The 24,693-nt window shown below is 44.8% G+C and overlaps 1 protein-coding gene across 11 annotated transcripts in view; it reads right to left on the bottom strand.

Annotated features, from left to right (window-relative positions):
- myt1lb (myelin transcription factor 1-like, b) overlaps nucleotides 1–24,693 on the bottom strand; it is a 73,782-nt gene that overhangs the window by 10,692 nt on the left and 38,397 nt on the right. For 7 of the 11 annotated variants that reach the window (XM_035533107.2, XM_035533113.2, XM_035533109.2 and 4 more), the window contains 7 exons: nucleotides 21,133–22,251; nucleotides 17,671–17,805; nucleotides 14,172–14,262; nucleotides 12,832–12,939; nucleotides 12,049–12,263; nucleotides 10,816–11,123; nucleotides 2,776–2,994 (listed from right to left, as the gene is read on the bottom strand). In XM_035533107.2, coding sequence (XP_035389000.1) covers nucleotides 2,776–2,994; nucleotides 10,816–11,123; nucleotides 12,049–12,263; nucleotides 12,832–12,939; nucleotides 14,172–14,262; nucleotides 17,671–17,805; nucleotides 21,133–22,251 — 2,195 coding nt within the window. The remainder of the gene's footprint in view (nucleotides 1–2,775; nucleotides 2,995–10,815; nucleotides 11,124–12,048; nucleotides 12,264–12,831; nucleotides 12,940–14,171; nucleotides 14,263–17,670; nucleotides 17,806–21,132; nucleotides 22,252–24,693) is intronic. The other 4 variants (XM_027015358.3, XM_027015359.3, XM_081722366.1 and 1 more) reach the window with 1 other exon arrangement.

The raw sequence follows: 24,693 nt of genomic DNA, 5'->3' as shown, positions 1-24,693 counted from the left end.
ATATCTTAGAGATTTCAGATGGGAATGATGGTGAGCGAGGAGTGTGCAAGGCTGAGACGTGTGGATGGAGTGTGTGTGGATGTCTGGGAAAGCCCTGTCTGGCTCGTCGGAGGCCCCGGTGTGTGCGGTGTTGCCATAGCTGCTGCTGCCGTGGCAGGCTTTCCAGTTGGCTCTCGTGCCATAAGCGTGGAGGAGCATGTAGCGGCCACACACTGGCGAGGGTTGGCTGACACGGCTGCCCCACACCCATTCACTGCTCCTCCGCTGCCAGCTCCGCACCACTGTCTGCTCATTTTCACCAGCGCAGAGAGTGATGAGGGGACATGGAGGTCCTGGCTGTAGCTACTGTCAACAGCACGTTGCTCCATCTGCCCTGCGGCCTCAGACCAGCCAGAGAAACTTCTCGAATCTCGTGTGCATGTGCACACACACACACATACATACGCGCTCACAAGTGTTTATGCACGTGTACACACGGACACATGCATGTGCACAAACACACACACACACATACACACACACACATCAAACAGTGCCCTCTATTTAATTATAAAAAGCTGAAAATTGCACCTTGAAAACAAAAACAGATTACTTTTAACACTCGGCATTTAACAGCACAAGCTATACCATCAGCTTGTGAATGAGCCAGCATCATGGTTAATAACAATCAAATATTCCCACTGGTCTTCAGAGAGAGAGAGTCACAGGTGTCTTTACCCACCCCCGCACACACACAGAAAATCAAGAGTCTCTCACTTAGAAAGCACAGCGCCGTTCCACACACTCAATTTGTATGCAAATAATGAAACCTCAATTGGCTGTTGAACCGCGTCAGTCAATCAATGCATCCATGGGAACGTGACAGAGGGGAAGTGAAAATTAATCCGTCGATTGCACTGCATCAGGGGGATGTGGGGATCTTGTAAGCAAATGTCTCACAGATGTGCGGGCGCATGTCTTTGAGCTGGTTCTTGCAACAGGACATTAATGGGGAAGGTGCGAAATGGCACTGAGTGAAAGAAAGGGTTTCCTTTTTAAAAGCAGACTGCAGTAGCTCAAAAGGGTGAACCTGTGGCAAAAGGGCAGAAAACTAATTGCTGATGGAATTTCTGTTTCATCTCTTTTTTCTAAAACAAGATCTCACATTAGCAGCTAAAATCATTTTGTGATACACTAGATGGCAGTGTGGTGAAAACGGAGCATGAGTGTACTTAAAGTGTGTGTGTGTGTGTGTGTGTGTGTGTGTGTGTGTGTGTGCATGCAAATGTGAACACAGCTGCAGCTGTGCTATGCTATATCTGTCATCGCTGGTAATAGTGAATTTTTTTAAATCAAATATAAGCATCGTGGGACCAACTCTGGCTAAACAAGGTCAAATCAATGCAGTAAACAAAACAGAACATACACTAGAAGAGAAAAAAAAAAGTTGAATAGTGAGATAACACACAGTAACAAACAGTAAAGTGTGAAAATTAGGAAAAGCAGCTTTTTGTCTCAAATTTGTTATTTTTAACCCCACACAACCACTACAGCAAGAGAAGACTTTATTTTCACTTCCTGTTACCTAAATAACTGTAGCCAGTCTTTGTTAAGCAATATTATGATGGGTATACATATTACCTAAAAGGAAGAAAGGTCTGTATGTTTCTATGTGAGATGGAAAATGGACAGTAGCCTCCAGCCGCATACTATAAGTGCCTGCTCAATGTGACAGACATGTCATTGCAAGGCAGGTGAAAGGGCTGACAGAGAGGGGGTTGTGTGTGTGTGTGTGTGTGTGTGTGTGTGTGTGTGTGTGTGTGTGTGTGTGTGTGTGTGTATGTGTGTGTGTGTGTGTGTGTGTGTGTGTGTGTGTGTGTGTATGTGTGTGTGTGTGTGTGTGTGTGTGTGTGTGTGTGTGTGTGTGTGTGTGTGTGTGTGTGTGTGTGTGTGTGTGTGTGTGTGTGTGTGTGTGTTGTGTGTGTGTGTGTGTGTGTGTGTGTGTGGGTGGGTGTGTGTGTGTGTGTGTGTGTGTGTGTGTGTGTGTGTGTTGTGTGTGTGTGTGTGTGTGTGTGTGTGTGTGTGTGTTTGGGTGGGTGGTTTTTTTTGTTTATGAAACAACCATCAGCGCCTAGCCTGACTCTACATGTGTAAGTATGTGTGTGCACAGAGGCATGGCTTTGTTTCAGCATGTCTGGATCTTGCCACAGGACACTAAGCATTTGCAGCATGCGGTCCATTTCAGCACGTGCTGCTGATGAAAATGCTCCACTTCCCAAGGCCAACGTCAGAGGGAGACACAGGAGCCCAAGGTGCCTAATGATATCCTTAAAGGTTTTCCACAGACAGGCCCAGCTCTCAACTCAATTATTCAGTTAAATGAAACGTTACATGTGATTGTTAACTGAAAAAAATAAAACACGGGCTAAACAGGTGCCCAGAAAACTGTAATCTTCATCTTTATGGTTTACTGTGATGTCAAACTGTACAAAACACAGTGAGCTGGCATGACCCAAATTTACACCCTGTGAAAGTATTTGCGATTTTTAGCATACTCATTTGAAGAGTACTCCTATTCGTACCTAGAAATGTATGACTGCGATGCGGAGTTGCATTAATAATTAATTACGATTAATTGCAGAAAACTGCAGAGACTCAACCATAACCTGACCATTTCTGCAGCTCCAGCTATGGTTATTTTTTGCTTATTTTTCACCAGGTCTGGCTCTCTATTCCATGTGCTTTATCTAGGGTTGGTTTATGTCATGGTGAATGTGTCTGGGTGCGCGCGGGCACCTCTTTGCTTGGTTCCTGCTCCAGGCGTTTGATCCTGGTATAGTTGACGGGCAGCTCCCAGGAGGCGACCCGGTTGAGGGGGCAGCAGCGGGTGCTGGGCAGCGCCCGCCCCTGCCGCTGGGCCAGGCTGGGCTCCAGTGGGCCGGGTTGCCGGCCGCCCATGGCCCCGCGCTTACCCGTGCCCATTTCCACTGTGCCATCCACCTCAACGTCCCGCTTCTACCCAAGAGAGGGATATAGAGGGAGGTAGAGGGGAAGGGAGAGCAGAGAGAGAGGGGGGGGGGAGATGAGAGAGTGGGTTTGGGGGAGACGGGGAGAGGGATGAAGGGAGAGAACAAGAGAAGATGAAGGAGTGCAAGAGGAAAGATGGTGAGAAAAGCAAGAGCAACAGGGTGAAAATTCAGTGGAAGACAGGATAGAAATGAGCAGAGAGAAAAAGGAATGAGAAAGAAATGAAAATGAGAGAAGAAGAGACAGAGTATGGAGAAAGAGAAAGGTAAGAAGAGAGGAGGAAAAAATGACACTGTGAGAGATATCCTACACACTGTCTCTCTCCTCAGTTTGCCCAAAACCATCAGCTGCAGTCTGCTGTTATAGCTCTTTGTGTGTATGTTCTGTGTATGTGTGTGTGGCTGGGTATATGGATGATTATCAACATGATTAACACTATGGAAGTGATTGTGTCTCAGTCAGAATGAATAGATGGAATATAATGAGGATTAAACGAATGACAGATAACAAATAACACTGTTAGATTGTGAGATTAATGATCGTATAATAGATGTTAATTGGTGGCACACAAGATTCCTCTGGAGCTCATGATGCCTGTGGTTCACATACCTAATTCAGCAATGCACATTCACACATACACATGCTCAAAAACTGTTGTCATTTACTGGCCCTTAAAACCAGCATGCCACATTATAGGGGGGGAAGAGGGGTTTTGGGGGGGCATCACATTTGACTGTGCAAGGGCGAGGCCCAGCTGACCCTAAGAGTGCAGTTAGGAATTGCCTGGTATTGCCTGGCATGGCTGGAGATGTGTGGTAAGTGGTGCATGGCACCAACAGCTCAAGTGGTGCCACTGAGTGTGTGGAAGAGATATCTGAACACTAAAGCAGCAGAGAGATGGAGAGTTAGGCATTGTCACATGACTTGGTGCTTGTATGAGCACAAATGTGATGTGCTCAAATGGAGGTTCTAGCCATTGTTACTGTTGCAGCATCAGTCTCTTCAGTAAGTAAGGAAGGTTATGTGCAATATATTGATTAGTTTCCTGCTCTAAAAGTACAACAGTTGTAGTGGTTAAGACAACAGACCTGTATGCAGAAGACTGGAGTTTGATCTCAGGCCACTACTAATACCATTAAGAGTTCTTGGGCAAGACTTCTAATGCCATAATTTACCTACATCTGAAACATTAGAATCTGAACTAAGAACATGCTGGCTTGAAAGTTGCTTGGATTAACAAGGTCAGCATCGAAAGCTGTGGAATGATGATAAATGGCCAACTGGAAGAACAAACTATAGATAGACAAGGATGGGAAATATGGATCTAATGGAATGCTACTACAGCAGCAAGACCAATGAAAGGGGTTATATGAAGTGTATGGATGAAAATGAAAAGGCTGTCCACACCCACAGATAAGCAATTAGTTACCCAGGGAAATGAGGCCTCCTATCACAACTGGAGATGGGGGTGTCATGCCACTGGAGATGGGGATGAAATCAAAGGGAAATTTCGCTGCCCAGACAGATCACCTACTGGATTTGAAAAAGAGTGATCAGAATGTAATATGGACATGCTGTGTGGGCCAATTCTGAACATGTGGAGGATAATCATGACTAAGCTAACTCCCCCGAGTGGCAAATTATCATCGGATGGTATACTAACAGATATGAATGCAGCAATTGCCAAGAACCAGTATAACTGAAACCAACAAAATGGCATGCTTGAGACCCTAGACTACAAGCCACTCCTGCTGTACCCCTTGGAAACCAAGAAACTGGGAAGTAAAGAAATTGACAGTTCCAGAAGGGCATGGCGATCAAAAATGCATTCATGCGGCAAAAGAAATACAATGGGTGGCCCATAAGTGAGGCTCTAGAGGCTGCTAAACAAAGTCCAAAAGCACTGGTCCTCTTTGCCAATGAAATATCCAAAATGCAGTGTACTTTCAGTTTCAGTGCAACACAACCCTGAATGTGGTGGATCAACACAGAGCTCAAACAGAGCAGTACCCGAAGAGCCTATAGGAGAATGAATCATCACATAACACCAGTGCTCAGTGGTTAAGAGATCTCAAGGCAGAGCATGGCAATGTCCAAGAGCATGAGCCAGTCAGCATTACAACAGCAGATGTTCAAGAGTGGGTCAGAAACATGATTAACTGAGCAGTTTCTGGCCCTGCCATGATCCATGCCTACTGGCTAAAGAAACAGAAACAGCTCTGCATGGCTGACTAGCAGAAGAAATAAACCAGCTGGTAAATGCCAGATAACTGAAAGCAGGACAGTATAGGTCATAAAGGTATGGAAAATATCAAGGTGATGCCCCCACTGCTGTTCTGCATACACCTGAATCCTCTTAGCTAGTTAAGAGTGGGTAGCAGTACAGATTCTTGAGTAGAACTACCATCAGCCATGACTTGTACATGGATGACATCAAGATGTACACCAGGATGGAAAGGGAAAATGACTCACTGATAGGAAAAAGAGGAACAGTGATAAGGACAGAGAGATTTGAACTTCCATAAGGCCATTTAACAGACCTGGAGGATAGCTACAAATACCGGGTGATTCTCCAAACACACGAGAACCATTAGACAGAAACGAGGACAGTAACATCCAAGTACCTCCATAGGGTAAAGTAATTCCTCAGGGGTCAGTTCAGTGGGAACAATAAGATCAAAGCCATAAACATGTGGAAAGTGTCATAGCAAGGTAATGGGATGTACCAGTGACAGACAGCAAAGGTGGCTGATATAAGACAGTCCTTCCAGTGACTGAAAAAGGCAGGACTGATTGACAGCACAGAGTCACTAATCATGGCAACACAACATCAAGCACTAAGCACAAGGTTGATTGAAGCCAAGGGGTATCACACCAGAGAAGACCAAGACCCAAGATACAGACTGTGCACTGGAGCTTCTGACACATTCTAGCATCTAGTGGCAGCATGCAAAATGCTGGCAGGAAAACCATGCAGAGATAGAACTGAGGGATTATATACAGAAACATATGCAAGGCATAAGAGCTATACAACCCCAAGTCTGAATATGAGGAACCACAGAGAGTGATGGAAAACAACAATGCTAGAATCCTGTTGGACTTTCAGGGAGGAAGACAAGTGTTGATGAACCAACCAGACATTATGATAGTAGACAAGATGCAAAAAGTAGCAGTGGTAATAGATGTGTTACTCCCAAGTGATGGAAACATCCAATGGAAGCCATAACAGCCATAACATTAAAATTTCATGGCTAATATTGTGTCCCTCATGCTGCCAAAACAGCTTTGACCTATTAAGGCTTGGACTCCACAAGACCTCTGAAGTATTTCTGTGGTATCTGGCACCAAGGCATTAGCAGCAGATTCTTTAAATCCTATAAATGGCAAGGTCGGTCCTCTATATATCGGACTTGTTTTTCCAGACTATCTCAGAGATGCTCGATCAGATTGAGATCTGGATAATTTGGAGGCCATGTCAATACCTTCGACTCATTGTCATGCTCCTCAAACGAATTCCTGAACAATTTGTGAAGGGTGTTTTGTGTCTCACCCTGGAGAGTAGACACTTTGTAGGCCCAGTCATGGATATATATATATATATATATATATATATATATATATATATATATATATATATATATATATATATATATATATATAAAAGATAGCTAGAACAGAGGGGATCATACTATCAGAAGGTAACATAACAGTTGAGGGCAGCTACAAGTACCAGGGAATCTCACAGGCATATGGGAATCTTGAAGAGGCCACAAGAAAAGCAGCTAAAGTCAAATACCTACCAAGAGTGAGAGAAGTCCTGAGACGTCAGCTGAATTGGAAGAACAAGACCCAGGCAATAAAACCTCTTTGAACTTTGAACTTTAAACTTTGAACACCTGCATTCTACCAGTCATCAGATACCCCACTGGTATAATAATTTGGCCTAAGCAAGAGATAGAAGCAACTGACATCAAGACAAGGAAACTTTTCACGATGCACAAAGGATTTCATCCCAAATCCAGCATTCTGACACTATACACTAAGAGGAAGGAGGGGGGCCGAGGACTAGTGAGTGTCAACCACCACAGGAGTACCCCAGGATGATGGCCCCAAGTGATGAAGTGCTTAGTGAGTACATCAGATAGCAGAAACCCAAGGAGGATGGGAATGAGGAGGAGCAGGAACTATCATAGGAGGAAAAACCCCTTCATGGTATGTACCAGCAGCAAATAATGTAAGTGGCTAATATGGAGAAATTCTACCACTGGAAAAAGCTGGATTGAAAGACTGGAGGCACCAATCATGGTAGCACAGGAACAAGCTCTGAATACAAGATCAGTAGCAGCTGGGATCTACCACACCAGGTAGGACCCCATATATAGTATGTGCAAAGATGCCCCTGAGACAATCCAGCACATAACAGTGGGATGCAAGATGCTAGGAGGCAAAGCGTATATGGAATGCTATAACCAACTGGCTGGCATAGTATACAGAAACATCAGTGCTGAGTAAGAGTTTGGACTTCTGAAACACCCCCAAAGGTGATGGAGAATGACCATGCATAGATGCTGTGTGACTGCCAGATACAGACAGAAAAAATTCTAATGGCTAAACAACTGGATATACTAGTGATGGACAAACAGCAGAATAGGGCTACAGTGATAGATGTAGCAATCCCAAGGAACATGAAAAGTTCGGAAATACCAAGGGATGAGAGAAAAGCTGGAAAAGATGTGGAAGGTGAAAGCAACAGTGGTTTCAGTTGTAATTGGAGCACTAGGGGTTGTGATCCCCAAACTGGGAGAATGGCTACAAATGATCCTAGGAGCAACATCTCCATCCAGAAAAAAAAAAAAAAAAAAAAAAAAAAAAAAAAAATATATATATATATATATATATATATATATATATATATATATATATATATATATATATATATATATATACACCAACCAGAGTCTGAATACTAATTAGGTTATTACCTGAACCAAATCTTATTCAATGAGCAATGTGAAAGATGCCAAAATGCTTGAAACCTGTGATTGAAAGTCATGGTTATTCCTCCAAATATTGATTTCTTAATGCTCTTAAAACATTTGTATTGTGTTGTTTAAAAAGGAATATGAATTTGTTTTCTTTGCATTATTCAAGGTCTTTTTTGTTATCTGGCCCAGATGTCATTTTATGCAAATAAATACTGTAAACGACAATTCCTTGATTTGTAATTTGGGAGAAATGTTGTCGGATGATAATAGTTCATTTTACTCAAACCCATATCCATATTGAAAGCTGTATATAAACTGTAAGCGCTAGATACAACACCCCCCCCCCCCACACACACACACACAAACACACAGTCTCTGTCCCTCTCTTAAACACACATCCCTGCACTGCCCGACCACACTACACCAGTTGCCTTTTGGCTGTAGCCACCTAGGGAAGGGCTGTACCTTGTAGCTACACCTACAGAAAGAGCGGCACAAAGATGCGCGGTGAGATCAAGTGAATGGATCCACGTGAGGGACAATGGCCTGGATCACTTCTAGCAACACAGCGGCCAGTGGAGCTTTTTTGTCAGGTAACTCAGTGTACATCTGCATGTATAGGCATGGCCAGCAAGCCAGGCCCCTGTGTGCAGAGCAGACTCACTGGAGCTCGTTAGCGGCAGGTGAGAAGGGAAACAGCTGGCCTAGGACCTGCTTCTCTCCCACCATACACCAGCCTTATGCTAAGCCTGAACCACACTGCCATGGGACCTAACTGCAGGAGAATGAGAAAGAAGTAGCAATAGGTCACTACCCACAATCCACGTCTAGTGTTCCTACACTTCCCAAACTCAAACCAATTAGAGAGAGAGAGAGAGAGAGAGAGAGAGAGAGAGAGAGAGAGAGAGAGAGAGAGAGAGAGAGAGAGCAACCGAGACAAAGCAAGAGACAGAGATAAAGAGTGAGAGAGATAGGGCACAGAGCGAGAGAGAAATATAGAGACAGTGAAAGAAATATATATAGTGAGAGATAGAGAGAAACTCCTTTTCTAGCTTATGCTTACATTTGAATAATGTAAGAAAGTTCTTTTCTTATACCATATAATGCCAGCAATTACTAGCACTAATGACCTATATGGAGTCAGTATAGAGTTGTATGATTATGACATTCTGACTCACTCTTCTTTCAACCCAGCTTTTCCAGTGGCAAACAGCTTTACTTCAGCTCCATTTGATGCAGTAATTTTTTTGTTCCTGTGGAAAAGCTTGCCCAGTGGAGTGAAGGCACGGTGAAGACACTGCCGTCACTGGAGCCTCCTCACTGCGTGTCGGGCTGTGGCAGTGGGAGATGGGTTTAGCCTCAGGCCAGCTGCTCCTCTCATTCTCCTCTCCTCTCTGCGGAGTGACAGGAGATGGATGGAGGAGGGAAAGACAGTGAGGAGGAGAGAGAGAGAGAGACAGAAAGAGAGAGAGAGAGAAAGAAGGAGAGAGAGACAGAGAGATAGAGAGACAGAGAAAGAGTGCCCTCTCTTGCTTGGGGCACTTCCATTCAGTTGCCATATGTGATCATCCCTCCTTCCTTAGTCCTTGTCTTCCTTCTTCCCCTGCACACCTCACCATTATTGTCCGTGTTAGAAGAGTGTAATAGTGAAGAGTGCAAAGAAATTGTACATTATGATCACAAAATGATCTCTGTGTGTGTGTGTGTGTGTGTGTGTGTATGTGTATGTGTGTGTATGTGTCTGTTTATGCATGTGTCTGTGCAAAGAAATTGTTCATAAAATGAAATGATCTGTGTGTGTGTGTGTGTGTGTGTGTATGCATCTCTGCCAAGGAATTTTACATAAAATGAAATGATCCGACAGTTGTCATCACCTTGTTGCATTTAAAATGGAAGGGTATGTTATGCTGTGGAAGGCGACATTAGAGTTAAGCACAGCTCATTTGAACTTCATCACGCCGTCACTATTTCTCATCGTTCCAGCACGGACTCAGCAGGAAGCCCCCTTTTCTCCTCTGTGAAAGGAGATTTTGCCTGGCATGCACTCTTGCCATGACAGTCAACCTTCAGCTGCTGCTGAGGAGGTGCTGTGCTGTTGCCCTGCAGGGTGAGTGGGAGCAGCCCCCCACCAGCCCAGAGTCTCCCCCGTGGGAAATAAAGGGGCCATATCCACACTTCAGCGGGTAGACCCGAGCGCCCGGCCACAGACAGGCACAGGGATGAGGTTTGAATGTTACTGTGTCAGCATGGGGACATCTGGATGCCAGAAAGAGCTAAATGCAAGCCTACCCCCATCAAACACACACACAGACAGGGGACTCCACCAAACACATCACATGTCTACTTCCACATCTCACCCATGGTTAAAATAACCTACTAGGAAATGCTACACTGGTCGCTAACTCTGTGCAGTAATGGATGTAATCGCAGTGACACAGGATAGTCTTTACAGGAGCTCCAGCTCTGAGGATCATCAGGTGGTATCCTGCCTTAATAAACAGGCAAATAAAATGCACAAGCTCACTCACGCATACCTCAATGGCACATAGACGTACACAATCACAAAGCTGGATCTTATGTGTGGGCCTACAAGTTTCTGGAGTAGATCTGATGTGTGTTGAGTTTTGAGATTTGACAAGACAGTTTTTGAGACATGGTACAGGGAGAACACACACACACACACACACACACACACACACGCATACATGCACACACGCACACACACACACACACACACACACACATAAACATGCATACATGCTTGCACACACACACACACACACACACACACACACACACACACACACACACACACAGAGTGTACCCGTGTGCAGAGCTCCTGTGGCTTGCCACTCAGGCTCTGGGGCATCTCCCTACAGCGCGTGGAAAGGTTGAGGATGGCCGTGGCAGCCATGTGTGCCGCCTCCATGTCGTGTGTGTAGTCGAAGCTGCTCTTGCTGCAGGTGCTGCTGGCGCTGCTCCCGCCACCTCCTCCGGCTCCGCCCCCCAGCCCCGGCCCCCCTGTTGCTCCTGTGCCACCCCCTCCGCAACTCAGGCTGCTGCCACTGCTGCTGGGGGCATAGCTGCTGGTGGTGCTGCTCGCTGAGCTGGAGTTCTTACAGTAGCGCTTGGCTGAGAGAACATACACGCACACATATACACAGAACCAAACACATACACATACACACAGAATCACAGAGACCTCTTAACATATCTCATACTGTGTATCTGAATATGGGTTAAAAGTCACTATCACCTTTACTTTATTGAAGAAATACCAATGACAGAAGAAAATAAAAATGTGAATGTGCAGTCTGTAAAAAGGCTACATCAGGATTAAATTTAAGCACCACATCAATTGTTGATTGTAGGCTGTAGAGGCTCCAATAAGGAGGTCTGACCAACTCCTGTACATTTTACTTGTAGCCCTTCACTGATCACTCTTAGTGCCAGCACACAATAGTGGCTACAGCTGTGAGCTGTAAGGTGAGGTAGAATAGAAGCAGTGGGGATTAGGCACCTGCATGGCACTGCATCCTTGAGCTTGAGGTGAGAACGCTGCTGTCTCTGTCATCTGACTAAAGGGACAATGAGCCCCAGCCAGCGGGTGGGCATCAAAGTGGCATCTCCCACTGAGTACCCTGCTGCCATCTCTCTCTTTCTATTTTTTCTCTCTCTCTCGCTCTCTCTCTCTCTCTCCTTTACTCTTCACTCCCCTCCTCCCTCAGTCATTAAAGTGCAGCAAGGGAACTGACTGCTATTCACACAGAATTGCAATTAGCTGCGCCCCAAAGCCTAGACCTTGACTCGCCTCTGTCCAGCCATTCATTATGCATCTGCTGCTCTATAATTTCCATACATTTCCATTCCTCTGCTCAGAGCCTGGGGAGAATGGCAGCAACCTTTAATAAAATGCTGCGCTGGTGGCATCTTTGGAAATTGCCCTGGCAATTCATGATGGGATGTGCTTATGTTACTGGGATTATCAATTACTAGCTTTTAGCCTTTGTGAAATATGCACGTGAAGGGTGGGCATGTCCAGGGGGTGGAGCCTCACCATCATAACCCTTGGGTGAGGTGTCACGGCCCTGGAGCTTGGGGGCAATGGCGCGCTTGCCATAGACGTTCTGGCCGTCGTAGCCGTTGTAGTCAAAGCTGGTCTTGGAGTACTTCTCCAGCTCCTTGGCCAGGTTGGAGCGCGGCGTAGTGGTGGGAACGTTGTTTTTGTAGCCGTACTGAGGGATCTCCAGCTGCTTCACGAAGCACATAGGCCTACGACAGCAGGACAGTTAGCAGGACGTGCAGCCATTCTGTAATTTGTTGGCATGCCAAGTAATTGTCAATGGGACCTCACAGGAGTGTGGTTAGAAATCAAGGGGACCTCACAGGAGTGTGGTTACAATTCAAGGGGCCCTCACAGGAGTGTGGTTACAATTCAAGGGGACCTCACAGGAATGTGGTTACAATTCAAGGGGACCTCACAGGAGTGTGGTTAGATGTCCAGGGGACCACACAGGAATGTGGTTAGAAGTGCATTTCATGAACTGTGTGGCTGGGCATGCAGCTCAGGGCACAGTGGACCGGACCACTAAATGTTCATTTCAAGCAAACATAAAGTCAAACAAACCAGCAGCAAACATAATATCCTCAGGAAATAAAGAAATCTTTCTAGATACAAGACATCATTTCTGCTGTGACTTTGTGTCATTTGAATCAGGAAACTTATTCATTTCACTGGGAAATACGATCAGTATCATGTAGAGAAATTGGTGTGTGGTCTACCAGCCCCACATATGTGAGGTATGTGAGTGTATTGCCTGTGACAGGTGTTCTGTCCCACCTCAGTACTCGGTCTGATGCCTGGTTGGACTTGGTTCCATTACACGCTTGGTGCTTCTCATGGGCTTTGGCCAGTTTCTCTGCGGCTGCTATCGGACATCCCGAGAGGCTGCAGCAACACAATGAGAAACGCAGAGCGGGATTTCACTCTCCATACAGTGGGAGTGTGTTATCAGACAATCCAGTCAACATGGTCAAAGTCTTTGTGCCACTACAGGTTCAGCTTTAGAAAGCCTTTATCCCAGGTCTGGAGAAAGTCCAAATTTCTCCAGTTTAGACTACACTGTAAATCACTGGTTCAGAATAAATACTTTTAACAGCTCAAACACACTATACCTCCTCTGTAACCTTACACTAAACTGAAGCCTTACTTTCACTCTTTGAGATGTGGTTTGTAAAGACTGCTTAAGAAGAAAGTTTCAGTGTTCATTACTGAGTTTCAACCACAACATCAGGTGAAGGATACAGGGATACAGGATGTGCACAAACGCAGGTGAGGATCTGTCTACATGCAAGGGCATAAGACAAGCTGCCAGCTTGCTTCAGGGTCTGAGCACACAGACATGAGAGAGCACTCGTGAGATCCGGGCACACAGATTCACACGTGCCTGCTTGCATACATTTCCCCCAGAGCGTTCGTGTCTGTCTGGGTGTCACTGTGGACTCCATGTCTGTGTGTGTCTGTGTGTGTCTGTGTGTGCGTGCATGTGTGTGATGCACAGGTGGTGCTGGGTTATGAGTAGGAGGGAAAGCATCAGCCCAACTCCCCCTGCCTGGGTGTCACAGAGGTGCTAATGGCTGGTGCTACGCCTGCCTTCCCATACCAGCTGCTGACCGCCACACCTCCAGTGCCCCAGAAAAGAATATGTGCGTTAAGGTGAAAGACTGCGAGCATGCTCCAAATCTATTAGCCCCATGGCATATACAGACAGAGGCTGTTTTTGTAAGGACAATTTAAGTATTTATGTACAGTTAAGCATTTTTTAAATGTTTCCATCCTGACAGTCTTGGCTCAATGATATACAGTGTATTCTGAAATCACACTTATGAGAATGGTTATGAGAATCATCAGGATGTGTGTATAGTAACTGTGAGAACACAGAAGACTCTAAATATGTGACCAAACCAAAGTTGATGAAAGAATAACACGAATGAGGGAAATGAAGACGTGCTGAAGAAAACTTCCATCAAACACAAAACCATTACAAAAGAAACAAAACAAAAAAAAGACAGAAAGAATGAAAGAAAGGAAGAGCAAAAGAACAAAAGAATGAAGGAAAGCCAGCCATGATGAGGCAACTTGCTCTTCATAATGGCTGTCCAGGCTGTGAGTGCTCTTACCTTCTGTGCGAGTTCCTGTTGCTATTGACATGGCCACGTCCTGTGCAGCCAGGTGTAGGACACTTAAGAACATTCTCATACATTGCCAGAACTTGGCGGCAGAGAAGGAGCGAGAGAGAGTGAGAATTAGGAGGCAGCAGAGTTAGTCACCCGCAAGAACGCAAAAACACCTTTGTTACTCCACATGTGGTCGAGTCACATCGATGTGCATGCGAGGCATGACTGGTCGAGAGCGTGCCCATTTGCCATGCTTTTTTAGAGATGACACAAACCAGCAGTTGGGAAAAGAGGGTGTGGGAAGCATCCCTTATGCTTTCTACTCTTGGACACGGGTCTGGATTGATGGTTTCCCAGACAATCCTGTCACAGGTCTAATATGTCTCTTAATTCAACATGTCACTGGAGTCAGTGATGACCAATGTAATGTGACACTTACAGCACTGATTAGACTCACTGTCCGCAGCTGTCAGCTAATCTTAGCATAAGCATTCAGCGTTAGGAATGTATTATGACCAGTCTGGTGTAGTAGGTTCTTCCTGTTCTGGCTTGTTATCAGGGAAACTGTGCCAGGACTTTCATTTCAATAATGGCACCGAGGACATGGACACTAGGAAATCAGAGGAGTCACACAGCAGGACGGGGCACTGTGTCCCGTTTACTGCTCGCCCCTGTCTCTAATGAGTGTTCGCTTCAAGTAGCTGTCGGTGCAGAAGACCCGTTCACGCAGGCCAGGGATCCTGCAGGCTCCAGGTAAGTTAATGATCTTTAGGAAGTGCAGGACAGGACAGAAGCGAGAGACAGGGGCTTGGGGTGGGGACAGGGCTGACGCTCTTTCCTCTCTGTAACTTCATCATCACATCCTTAAACCCTCACCCTTATCCTCATCCTGTCCACTCCCTGACATATGAATTAATGTACAGTTTGCTTAACAGGACCAGACCTAGTGCCTGGTCTCCAAGTGTATCACGACTTGGCTCCCAGTGAATTAAATGCTATGTGCTTTAAAGGGTATGTGGAATCTTGCTAATAAAGAACTTTAATTTAGTTTGTTCCTCTAGAGGCACATGAGTGGGAGCTAAAATGTTTTCATCACTAACAAAATGGATATTACCCAAATCTTCTTGTTTCTGATGCCACAGAATTTAATTTGCCACAATTTGCCAAAGCTTTTAAATCTCAGTCATGTGCAGGCAGCAGAAATTTTAACATTGTTATTAGTCTGGTTTTCATTACATTTTCTCCAAATATGTGTTTTAGATTTTTGTTTTCATCATCTATCTCTCACACACACACACACACACACACACACACACACACACACACACACACACACACACAATTCAGAAATGTACACATAAATAAGACACACAGGCAAAGTCCCACTCATGTGCATGTTCTTCCGTCTAGTTCCATAATAAATTGCTCCCTGCTCTGAGCCCACCCTGTGGTATACCCAGTGCACTGAAAGGTGACCTGTTGTGAGCATGGCAAGCTATCGACATCTAGCTGCTAAAAAATGCATTATGTGCAGTGGAGCAGCCCCAGAGCCGCTCTTTCCCTGTCAATGTGGGTTCAATACACTGCCCAGAGAGCACAGAGTCCACCCGAGCGCAGCCTGCAGCCTGTTTGTCCCGGGCACACACACACACACACACACACACACACACACACACATACACACACACACACACACACACACACACACACATACACACACACACACATACCCATGCACACACACACACACACACACACACACACACACACACACACACACATACATACCCATGCACACACACGCGCACACACACACACACACACACACACACACACACACACACATGGCAAACACAAAGAGCTAAATACATGTCCCCACACAGACACACATACACACGCAGTGAAGAATGCCTCCATAAAACACATTTATCACTGAGAGTGGGCGATGTATTATTGATGCCATGTCTTCATTTCGTTTACAACTCACGATACACTGGGATGTTCCAGGGGAAATCTCGTGCAAATGATGGCTAAATTAGGTTGCCACTCTCTCTGGTCTCTTATTGAAACTCCTGCACACATTCTCAGAATACTGAAGTCTCCATTAAAGAAGAAGAAGAAAAAAGAATTGTTTCTTGTATGCCCTCTAGACACTGAGTGCTAAAAAAAGCTTTAAACACCTTTAGATTTTGTGATAATTAGACCAAAAGAACTGTTTTTCTATTATGCTGATGGGGATTGGAGACCTTCGCATCATACCAGTGTTATACTCTTTTGTGGGTACCATAACCACTGGGCCTTCTAATAATTAAGCGCAGCATTTCTGGGGTCCAGATCATGTGAGCTAACCCTAAGGTCATTCCAGATGTCTCTCAGTATATCATGAACTCTTGCCTCCTGGGCAACTCACATTGCACCACTTGACATCTGGACGCTTTATAGGCAAATCTTTTATGGTAACTAATTTTCTGGGCTGTCATTAAAGCTGTCACTTGGTTTGATTGCCGTCTGGGTCATTTGCGACCATAACGTGAGGTCCTCTCTGCTGTTTAATGAATCGTGTTAAAGATGCTTTATTGGGAGATTTGCACAAGGTGAACAAGAGTGCTGAGTGAGAGGACGGATAGTTTACGGCCTTCGCTGTAGATTCGCAAGCCTGACAGAGGTGCAATTACTACAGTTTGTTCAACTGGGTTTAACTGAGCAAATAAAACAAATCTAACCATATAAAAAAGCACAAGATATAATCTGACCATATAAATAAAGATATAATCTGACCATATAAAAAAACAAGATATAATCTGACCATAAAAAGCATGATATAATCTGACCATATGAAAAAGTATAAAATATAATCTGACCATATAAAAAACATAAGATATAATCGGACTATATAAAAAAGCATAAAACATAATCTGACCATATAAACAAACATAAAATATATTCTGACCATATAAAAAGCATAAAATATAATATGACCATATACCAAGCATAAAATATAATCTGACCATATGAAAACATAAAATATAACCTGACCAATTAAAAAACATAAGGTGTAATCTGTTTCCTTGTTAAATTGAAGCAACAAATCCATTGACGGTCTGAGAATTGATGTGATGAATTGAAATACTTTTTAGTTATACTTGAGCTTCCTTTCATTATACCACAAAGGATGTTCCCACGCCTCTGGATTGTAGACTGCAATGATTTACTTACGAAATAACACAATTTTGCCAAACACAGCATGCATGAGGATGAGTAAGGGAGATCGAGTAATGAATCCAGGCCCACACAGAGAAGCGAACGCCATGCCACTTGAGAAGAAATGAGCCTTGATCTTTAAAAGACAATCACAAAGAAGCACAGCCCGATCTGTGCCCAGAACAAAGGAGCATCCCAGAGATAGCCACGTCTGCCACAAGAGCCAGTGAGCGGGAGGGCAGGCAATTACAGTGAGCCCAGGCGGCAGGCAGAGAGGCGTGGGCGTCTGGAGAACGCTTACTTTCCGGTGGGACCCTGTCTTTGTGCGGGCATCCAGACAGGCTTCGATGGTGAGGGTACAGCCCAGTCACATGACCTGTGCCGTCACAACCTGGCGTTGGACACCGGCTCTCTTTCTTCTCCGACCTTGAAGAATCTACACACAGACACACACACGTGCACAAACACACACACAGAAACACACAGATGCATACAAAAGTAAGTGTATATGTATTTCTGCAAGTGCGTTTGACCAATAACTCATCACTCCAAGGCACATGGGTGCACTTAAGGAAATATTGCCTCCAATTTACACTGTGCACACATACACACGTTCCCATTCCCATTAAGTGGCAAGCAACAGTAGGCTTCCTACATGCTCTGCTTCTTTGGGGCTTATCACTGAAAGCTGTGCTCAAGAAACAGAGCGAAAGAGAGCAAGTGCTGCCTTAAAAATACAGAACTCAGGAGTGGAAATTAATGTGCAACACTCACTCATGCAAATATCAGCTTGTTATTAAAAACATTTCACCTGACTACTCTTCTGAAGGCCATGTCAATACGAAATCATTTTGAAGATAATTGTATTTTTTGAATGAGTGAGCACTGGACCTTCTGTTTACACTAGAAAACAGTAATTTGTGTGCTTTTCCTGTGAAAGTATTCACAGCATTACTGGGACAAGGAAAGGAATAAGGCTGTCTGTGATACCACCGTATGAACACACACACACACACACACACACACACACACACACACACACACACACACACACACACATGTACACACAAACACACATGCACGCATTCACGAATATATATATATATATATATATATATATATATATATATATATATATATATATATATATATATGCACACGCACACACACACATGCACAAACACACTCACACACCACCACGGATACACATGCAACCCTCCCCCCCAGCCCATACGCACACACTCACACACACAAGAATCCTTAAAGAAGGATACTAAATGAGCTTTTGCTTCTTGGCTGGGGGGGAAAGCAGCCCTATATTTGTTCATTTGTCTTTGAATATCTGCATATATTCAGTTGTGAACTTGTGCAGACCACCATATATGATGATGAGGAGAATGAATGTACATATTAGGACTCTCTGGTTGTCTTTTCCATCGCTGTTTATAGATACCATACAGCTCATGTGATAACACACGTTTGTCCTTGTTAGCTTAACTTAATTAATATTGCATGCAAGACTGTCCAGTCAATAACTATTGAAGAAGTATTTATACATCTGCCAGCAAGGGAACCTTATTCAGAGAGGAGATAAACAGAACTGTTAGAGAGAAATAGAGAGAGAGAGAGAGAGAGAGAGAGAGAGAAAGAGAGAGACAGATAGAGAGAAAGAGAGAGAGTGAGAGAGAATGGGGGGGCAGAGAGAGGGAGTGGGTGAAAGACTGCGACCGCTGATTAAAATTTTAAGCCTAGTGTAACCTAGTAACCAGCATCGTATAGCCTTCTTTATCAAAACAAGCCCACACAGTAGGAAGAAACAGCAGCAGAGAGACAGAACGGACTTGGGGAAGACAGGCTAGACTGAGACATGGAAGTGGAATGAAAAAAATCAATACTATGAACAGAACAGTTTAAGTATTTCATGTCGAGTACATGCCTGTGATATAATGAAGCATCTCTTGGCCCTTCTAAAACAATATACAAGAGCTCCTTTAGCATCTCTTGGGTGTGTATACCTATATGTGTTCAGCAGCCGTATATAAACTCATATCCTCTGCCTAAACGGCCACTGCGCCTCGAGGCTCTGCGATGCAGCTGTTTCCCTGCCGCTGAACAGAGGGGAGCTGGAGGGGCGGAATGCGCATTAGAAAACGTCTAGTATCGACTGTGGCTCGGGACAAGCCGCGCTTTGCATAGCAAATGGCTCCCATTACCATAGCGTCTGGGGATAATTAATGTGCAGTCAGTGGTCCTGTCGTTCGTTATCGGTCATACTGATACTGTTCAATTTCCATCTCCGCCAGCGTGCCTTCTTTAAGGAGGAGCTCCCTCCATAACTGTCAGCCCGGCACACTTTTATAAATCATAATGCCCCCTGGTCAGGCAGCGGCTGCCGCTATCTGTGCCGGGGAGAGATGTTATCGTGACGTAATGGCAGCGCATCCCTCATTATTCCGACATTAGAGCGATAGAGTCAGCCCCGCGTGCCAGCCCAAGCGTCCTTTGGTGTGGGTTGCCAGGATCCCCCCTCCCCTCGTCCATCTCAGCAAAAGAGAAAGTTTAGATGGGTAACCGCGATCAAATGTCTACTTAAAGTCTGCATATATAGCGAGTGATAACAAGAGTTATTAAGCTGGAAAAATGATATTAAAGAAGCAATAATCTGCCTGTAAATGTCAGCATGATATTGGCGTGGTTTTGGAAAGCCGTTAATCTGCCTTTCAGTATAAGCACTCTGCTTCAGAGTTTGAGAGCCACTCTCGAAACTAAAAGCTTGTACATATGGTCACATCCTGTGGTACTCCCACTATATAGTTGTATAGGTTGCCAGTCTTTAGAATACAATATTAGTGACAGGTGGATTACAATTTACCGTTGCCTGTAAAGTTCAGTCTATTAAACAGCTTTGAAAAGGTGTACGTAATAAAGTGGTCACTCATACCTTACTTTCACTCCTAAGTGATCTACAGTATGCACAATGACATTTCTAAGTGATGACCAACAGCGCCTGTAATAAATGCAGACAGTTCTCACCGTCACGATCGCAGTCTTTTGCTTTAGCCAGTACTAAATCTAACCAGTTTATACAGCCCTGGCTAATTTGGTGCACGCTGTTTGCAGCGCTCAACTGTGGGCTCGCTCTCCTGTATTAAAGCTGCAACGTATTTCCTAGCGGGGCACTTCGCTGGGTTTATAAACAGGCGGCTCGAGCGAAGGCTGCAGCCCAGGGAAGCGATTCGCTGTCCTCCCGGCCCATGAAGATTGCCATTACTTATGCGTGACAGGCGCGCTCGAAGTGCCCATGCTGGCCTATCGGAACAACATAACCCGGTGCCGCCTGCACGGCGGGGACGCTGATGTTGAAATTGGTTGAGGAAGCTTGTCGCGGGGTCACGGCGCGGCCCCTCTATGATTACGTGAGAGACAGAGAAAGCGGAACTAGGCTGTGCCACATAAACTGCACAACGTTATTCTATGGAAGCTTTTAAACAGCGTCACCTCTGTACAGTATGTAGATTTGTATTTGTAAAACTAACTACAAAGTATTACAAATACATTATCAATCTGTTATCAATATAGTATTGTGGTATTACAGGAGTATTCTAAATACAATATTCCTAGGTCTAAATCAGCAGCTATTGCAGTTATTGGCCTAGGAATTGCAACCACAACAAATAGAAGAATCACACATTTCTGGTGTCATCTAAAGGCCATTTTGAAGTAAGTATCATGTGACCACACTGTTGCAAGAAGGCTCACTAACCTTTCGGGTAATAGGGCTTCTTCAGGCCGTCGTGATGCAGCCTGATCTTCCGTTCCTCAGCACAGCTCAGCCTCAGGCCGTGGCTCTCCTCGTGGAGCTGCAGTCTCTCCCTGCGCACTGCCTCCGATGCCATCTTGTCTCGCATGGCTTTGGCGCGCTCTGATTCCAGCGCAATAGCCTTCTCCAGCAGTGACAGGTTGCCCTTGGTCATGTCAAACACGTCGTCGGAGCGGTCTGAGGCCACCGAGGCCGTGTCCTCGTCACGGCCCTGGTAGCTGTCATATACGCGGGCGCAGCTGGGGGGCGCCCTCGAGCGAGGGCTGAGCTGCTCCTCCAGCTTCATCAGGTTCACCATATCCGAATAGTTGCGCTCCAAGGTGCAGCGCTCCTGAGGGTCCGGCTGCATTTGCGGGCAGTCTCCGTAGAGGCCCGGCTGCAGCATCTCATCTGGGTTGTCCTCCAGGGCATGCGAGAGGCGCTCAGCCGGCTTCGTCTCACTCAGCTTGCGCGCCAGATCGAAGCACTGGTTCCGCAGGCACTCCAGACTGCTCAGACACACCTCCTCGTCACTCTCCGCCACCATCTGGCTGTTGCTGGTGGATTTGCCTTGCATGCAGCTGCTGCCATTCCCGTTGCAACCGTATCCAGCCAGGCCGTTTGCGCTGCCACAGTCCTCGTTTTTGATCCGATCTTCCTGGTAGGTCCTCTCATCAAGATTGTCAGACAGCATGGCCCCATGACCTTGTGCCAACAGCTTCAAAGAGTCCACTGTCTCCTTCACAACGTCACTGTCCACATCCAGGCTCAGCTCTGCTTTCTTTGAGCCGTCCTCGCAATCCTCCTCTTCCTCTTCTTCTTCTTCGTCCTCATCATACTCTTCCTCTTCCTCATCTTCTTCTTCCTCCTCCTCCTCCTCCTCCTCCTCAGCACTGTTGGAGGAGTTGCTGTTCATCTCGGACTCCGTCATGGCACGGTAGGCTGCATCCTCTGCGATCTTGCCCAGGTTGAGGAGAGACTTGGCCACCAGCTCATCATAGTTGTCATATTCATCGTTGTTGTTGTCATCCTTCTCCACCAAAGGGATGGGCTTGGTGTAGCTGCCATTCATCTGGTTGCCCTCTGTGGAACAAGAACATAAACATCATTTTTGCCAGTGAAAGAGGTGAGTAAGCTTTTTACTGATATTTAGATCCAGATTTCATCATATAGCTATAAATGTTTTGGAGAGTTGGACGCATCAAAGCAAACACTGAAAAATGACGAATCGAAATAGTGAAAAATGGTGAATCAAAGTAAAAAGCAAAAGATACTTTCTATAAAAATCTTACGTTATTGAATACGGAACCAGCATAAAAATCTGTTCATAATTATTTGTTTATTCCATTCAATGGATTTTTTGTAACATCACGTTAGTAAAATCTTGTTGTTTGGCATTAACAGGCAGAATATCTAATAATTCTTTTGATGGTTTAACCAAGATAGACAGACACATTTACTGAGCCACTTTTGTCGGTTCCTTCAGACTTTAATGAACAGCAGTGTCTTCCACCTTTCCTTTCATATCTGTATGCTGAACTGTCAAGAGCACATTGTGAGCATCATGCTCCCTTTTGCTTCCCACAGCCCAACAGAGAGACAGAAAATAGCTACAGAAGATTCAGGATAATAAGTGTGATCTTGATGTCATGGAAGACTGAGCATATCAACTGATAATACACCTCTGAATCATACATTCCCACACACCAGTTATCGAAATATGCTTCAGGGACTGTTCATAATGTCAGCACTGATGGCAACGTATACCATGTGATTTGCAAAGCCGAGATATATGTAAAGGAATAATACGGGGTCTCAAAGTGAATCATAAAAGCTGCTTTGGACACTAGGACACCTGGTGGAAAGAGTCGCAAGAGTGTTTTTCCAGAGTAACGCTTATTTCAGGTCAGAGCCAAGGGTGTCATTTTTGTCCGATTTAAATGTGCCATGCAAAAGCAATTTGAAGAGCAATCAAGGTACACAAAGGAGAGTGGGAAGTGAAACAGATTGAATGGAGGAGGGGACATAGCAACACTGAATTGGCTGGATTAGCAATGCCACCATGTGCATACCACTGAAAGCGATAACAATTCCACTTCAGTTACATCTGAGAGATCTTTTGCTATTTTTCCCTGGTAGGGATATGCGTTGGGGAAAAAACAAAAAAAAAAACATGGAAAGCATATGTTCTCCTTTCTGTATATAGCGATATCCCTAGAATAGATGGTGATATGAGTGCAATTTACTATCACGGAAGTGATCTTCAAACTACAATTAGCTTTGTTCTTTTGAAGACACACTTTTTGTATAAGTCTAGGGCATGCCAGCTCACCGTCATCTTCACGTGAACGCAAAACACATCACAGAGGGTTAAAACCATTCAGCTCAGAGGCGGCACTCATAATTAGACTTGAAGGTGCTGTCAGATCTGATTGGGGACTGGGTGGAGCATGCGGCCCAGTGTGGTACTCAGAGCATCTGGGGGAGATGAGACACATTACTCACCTAATCTAATTTCTGTGGCACACTGGGAGACCCGCCCCCTCACGCAGGCCCACAAACCATGAGGATGCTGTCATGGCAGTCAGACATACTGTCCAGTAATGTAATTCTGGTGCAAGTTTCAAATGCAGCTAGCAAGACTTTTCTGGGCCACAGAAATACTTAATACAAGACTAACATTGCAGCATACCTCAGGGATGCAAAGTGAACAGGATTCTGCTGTGAACCTGCATCAAATAATGTGTACATTTTTTGTTTAGAAAGCCTACATACAGTGCTTTTCATATATAACCGGACAGTGATTGTGGTTTAAATTCAGAATCTCAGTTTGACTTTGAAGGTATTTAGATCTATACTTGGTGAAGTACACTGGACTGTGGCTCAGTTTTTTTCTTGATCAGCTGAAATGTTGCATCATGAACTCATGCAGAACAGAGGTAAACCAGATGTCTAGAGGTCAAATGATGTTATCTTTCAACTTATGATATTGCTTCTAAACTACTGATGCCGCCTTTCAATTTCCGATGTTCCCTTTCAACATAACAACCAAATAAGCATCAACTGGAGACAAAATCAGCTTTTTCCTACATTTATAAAAAACAAAGATGCAGTGGGGAGTTTAGCAATTTTAAGCAATTAGGCAGACCCTTACAGACCACAGTAGTGTACAGCTGAAGAATACTGTCAGTCATGTAGAAAACCACAACATTAGGCCTAGCTGTAGGTGTAGATGTGTCAAAAATACCCCATAAAGAGAAATCAGCATGACCTCAGAAAGTTCACCACAAGATGCAGACCACTGGTGAGACTGTGTAACAGAGAGGCCCGTATGCTTCAATGTGATTACATGTTACTGAAGAATATAGATTGAATAAGGAAAATGTGAGGGACAATCACTAAAGCACATGACCTCACCTGTGAAACATGGTGGCATATAAGACAAGCAGACCTGGCTCTCATCTTTACTGATGGTGTGACTGCTCACATGTTTGCCAAATGTTCACTTGTTAATATGCCTCAAAC

The sequence above is a fragment of the Electrophorus electricus genome, chromosome 10 (genome assembly GCF_041902795.1).
Source record: "Electrophorus electricus isolate QZ-2024a chromosome 10, ASM4190279v1, whole genome shotgun sequence".
NCBI classification, from domain to species: domain Eukaryota; kingdom Metazoa; phylum Chordata; class Actinopteri; order Gymnotiformes; family Gymnotidae; genus Electrophorus; species Electrophorus electricus.
Note: the sequence above shows the minus strand (reverse complement) of the source record. Positions and strands in the feature narration are given on the sequence as shown.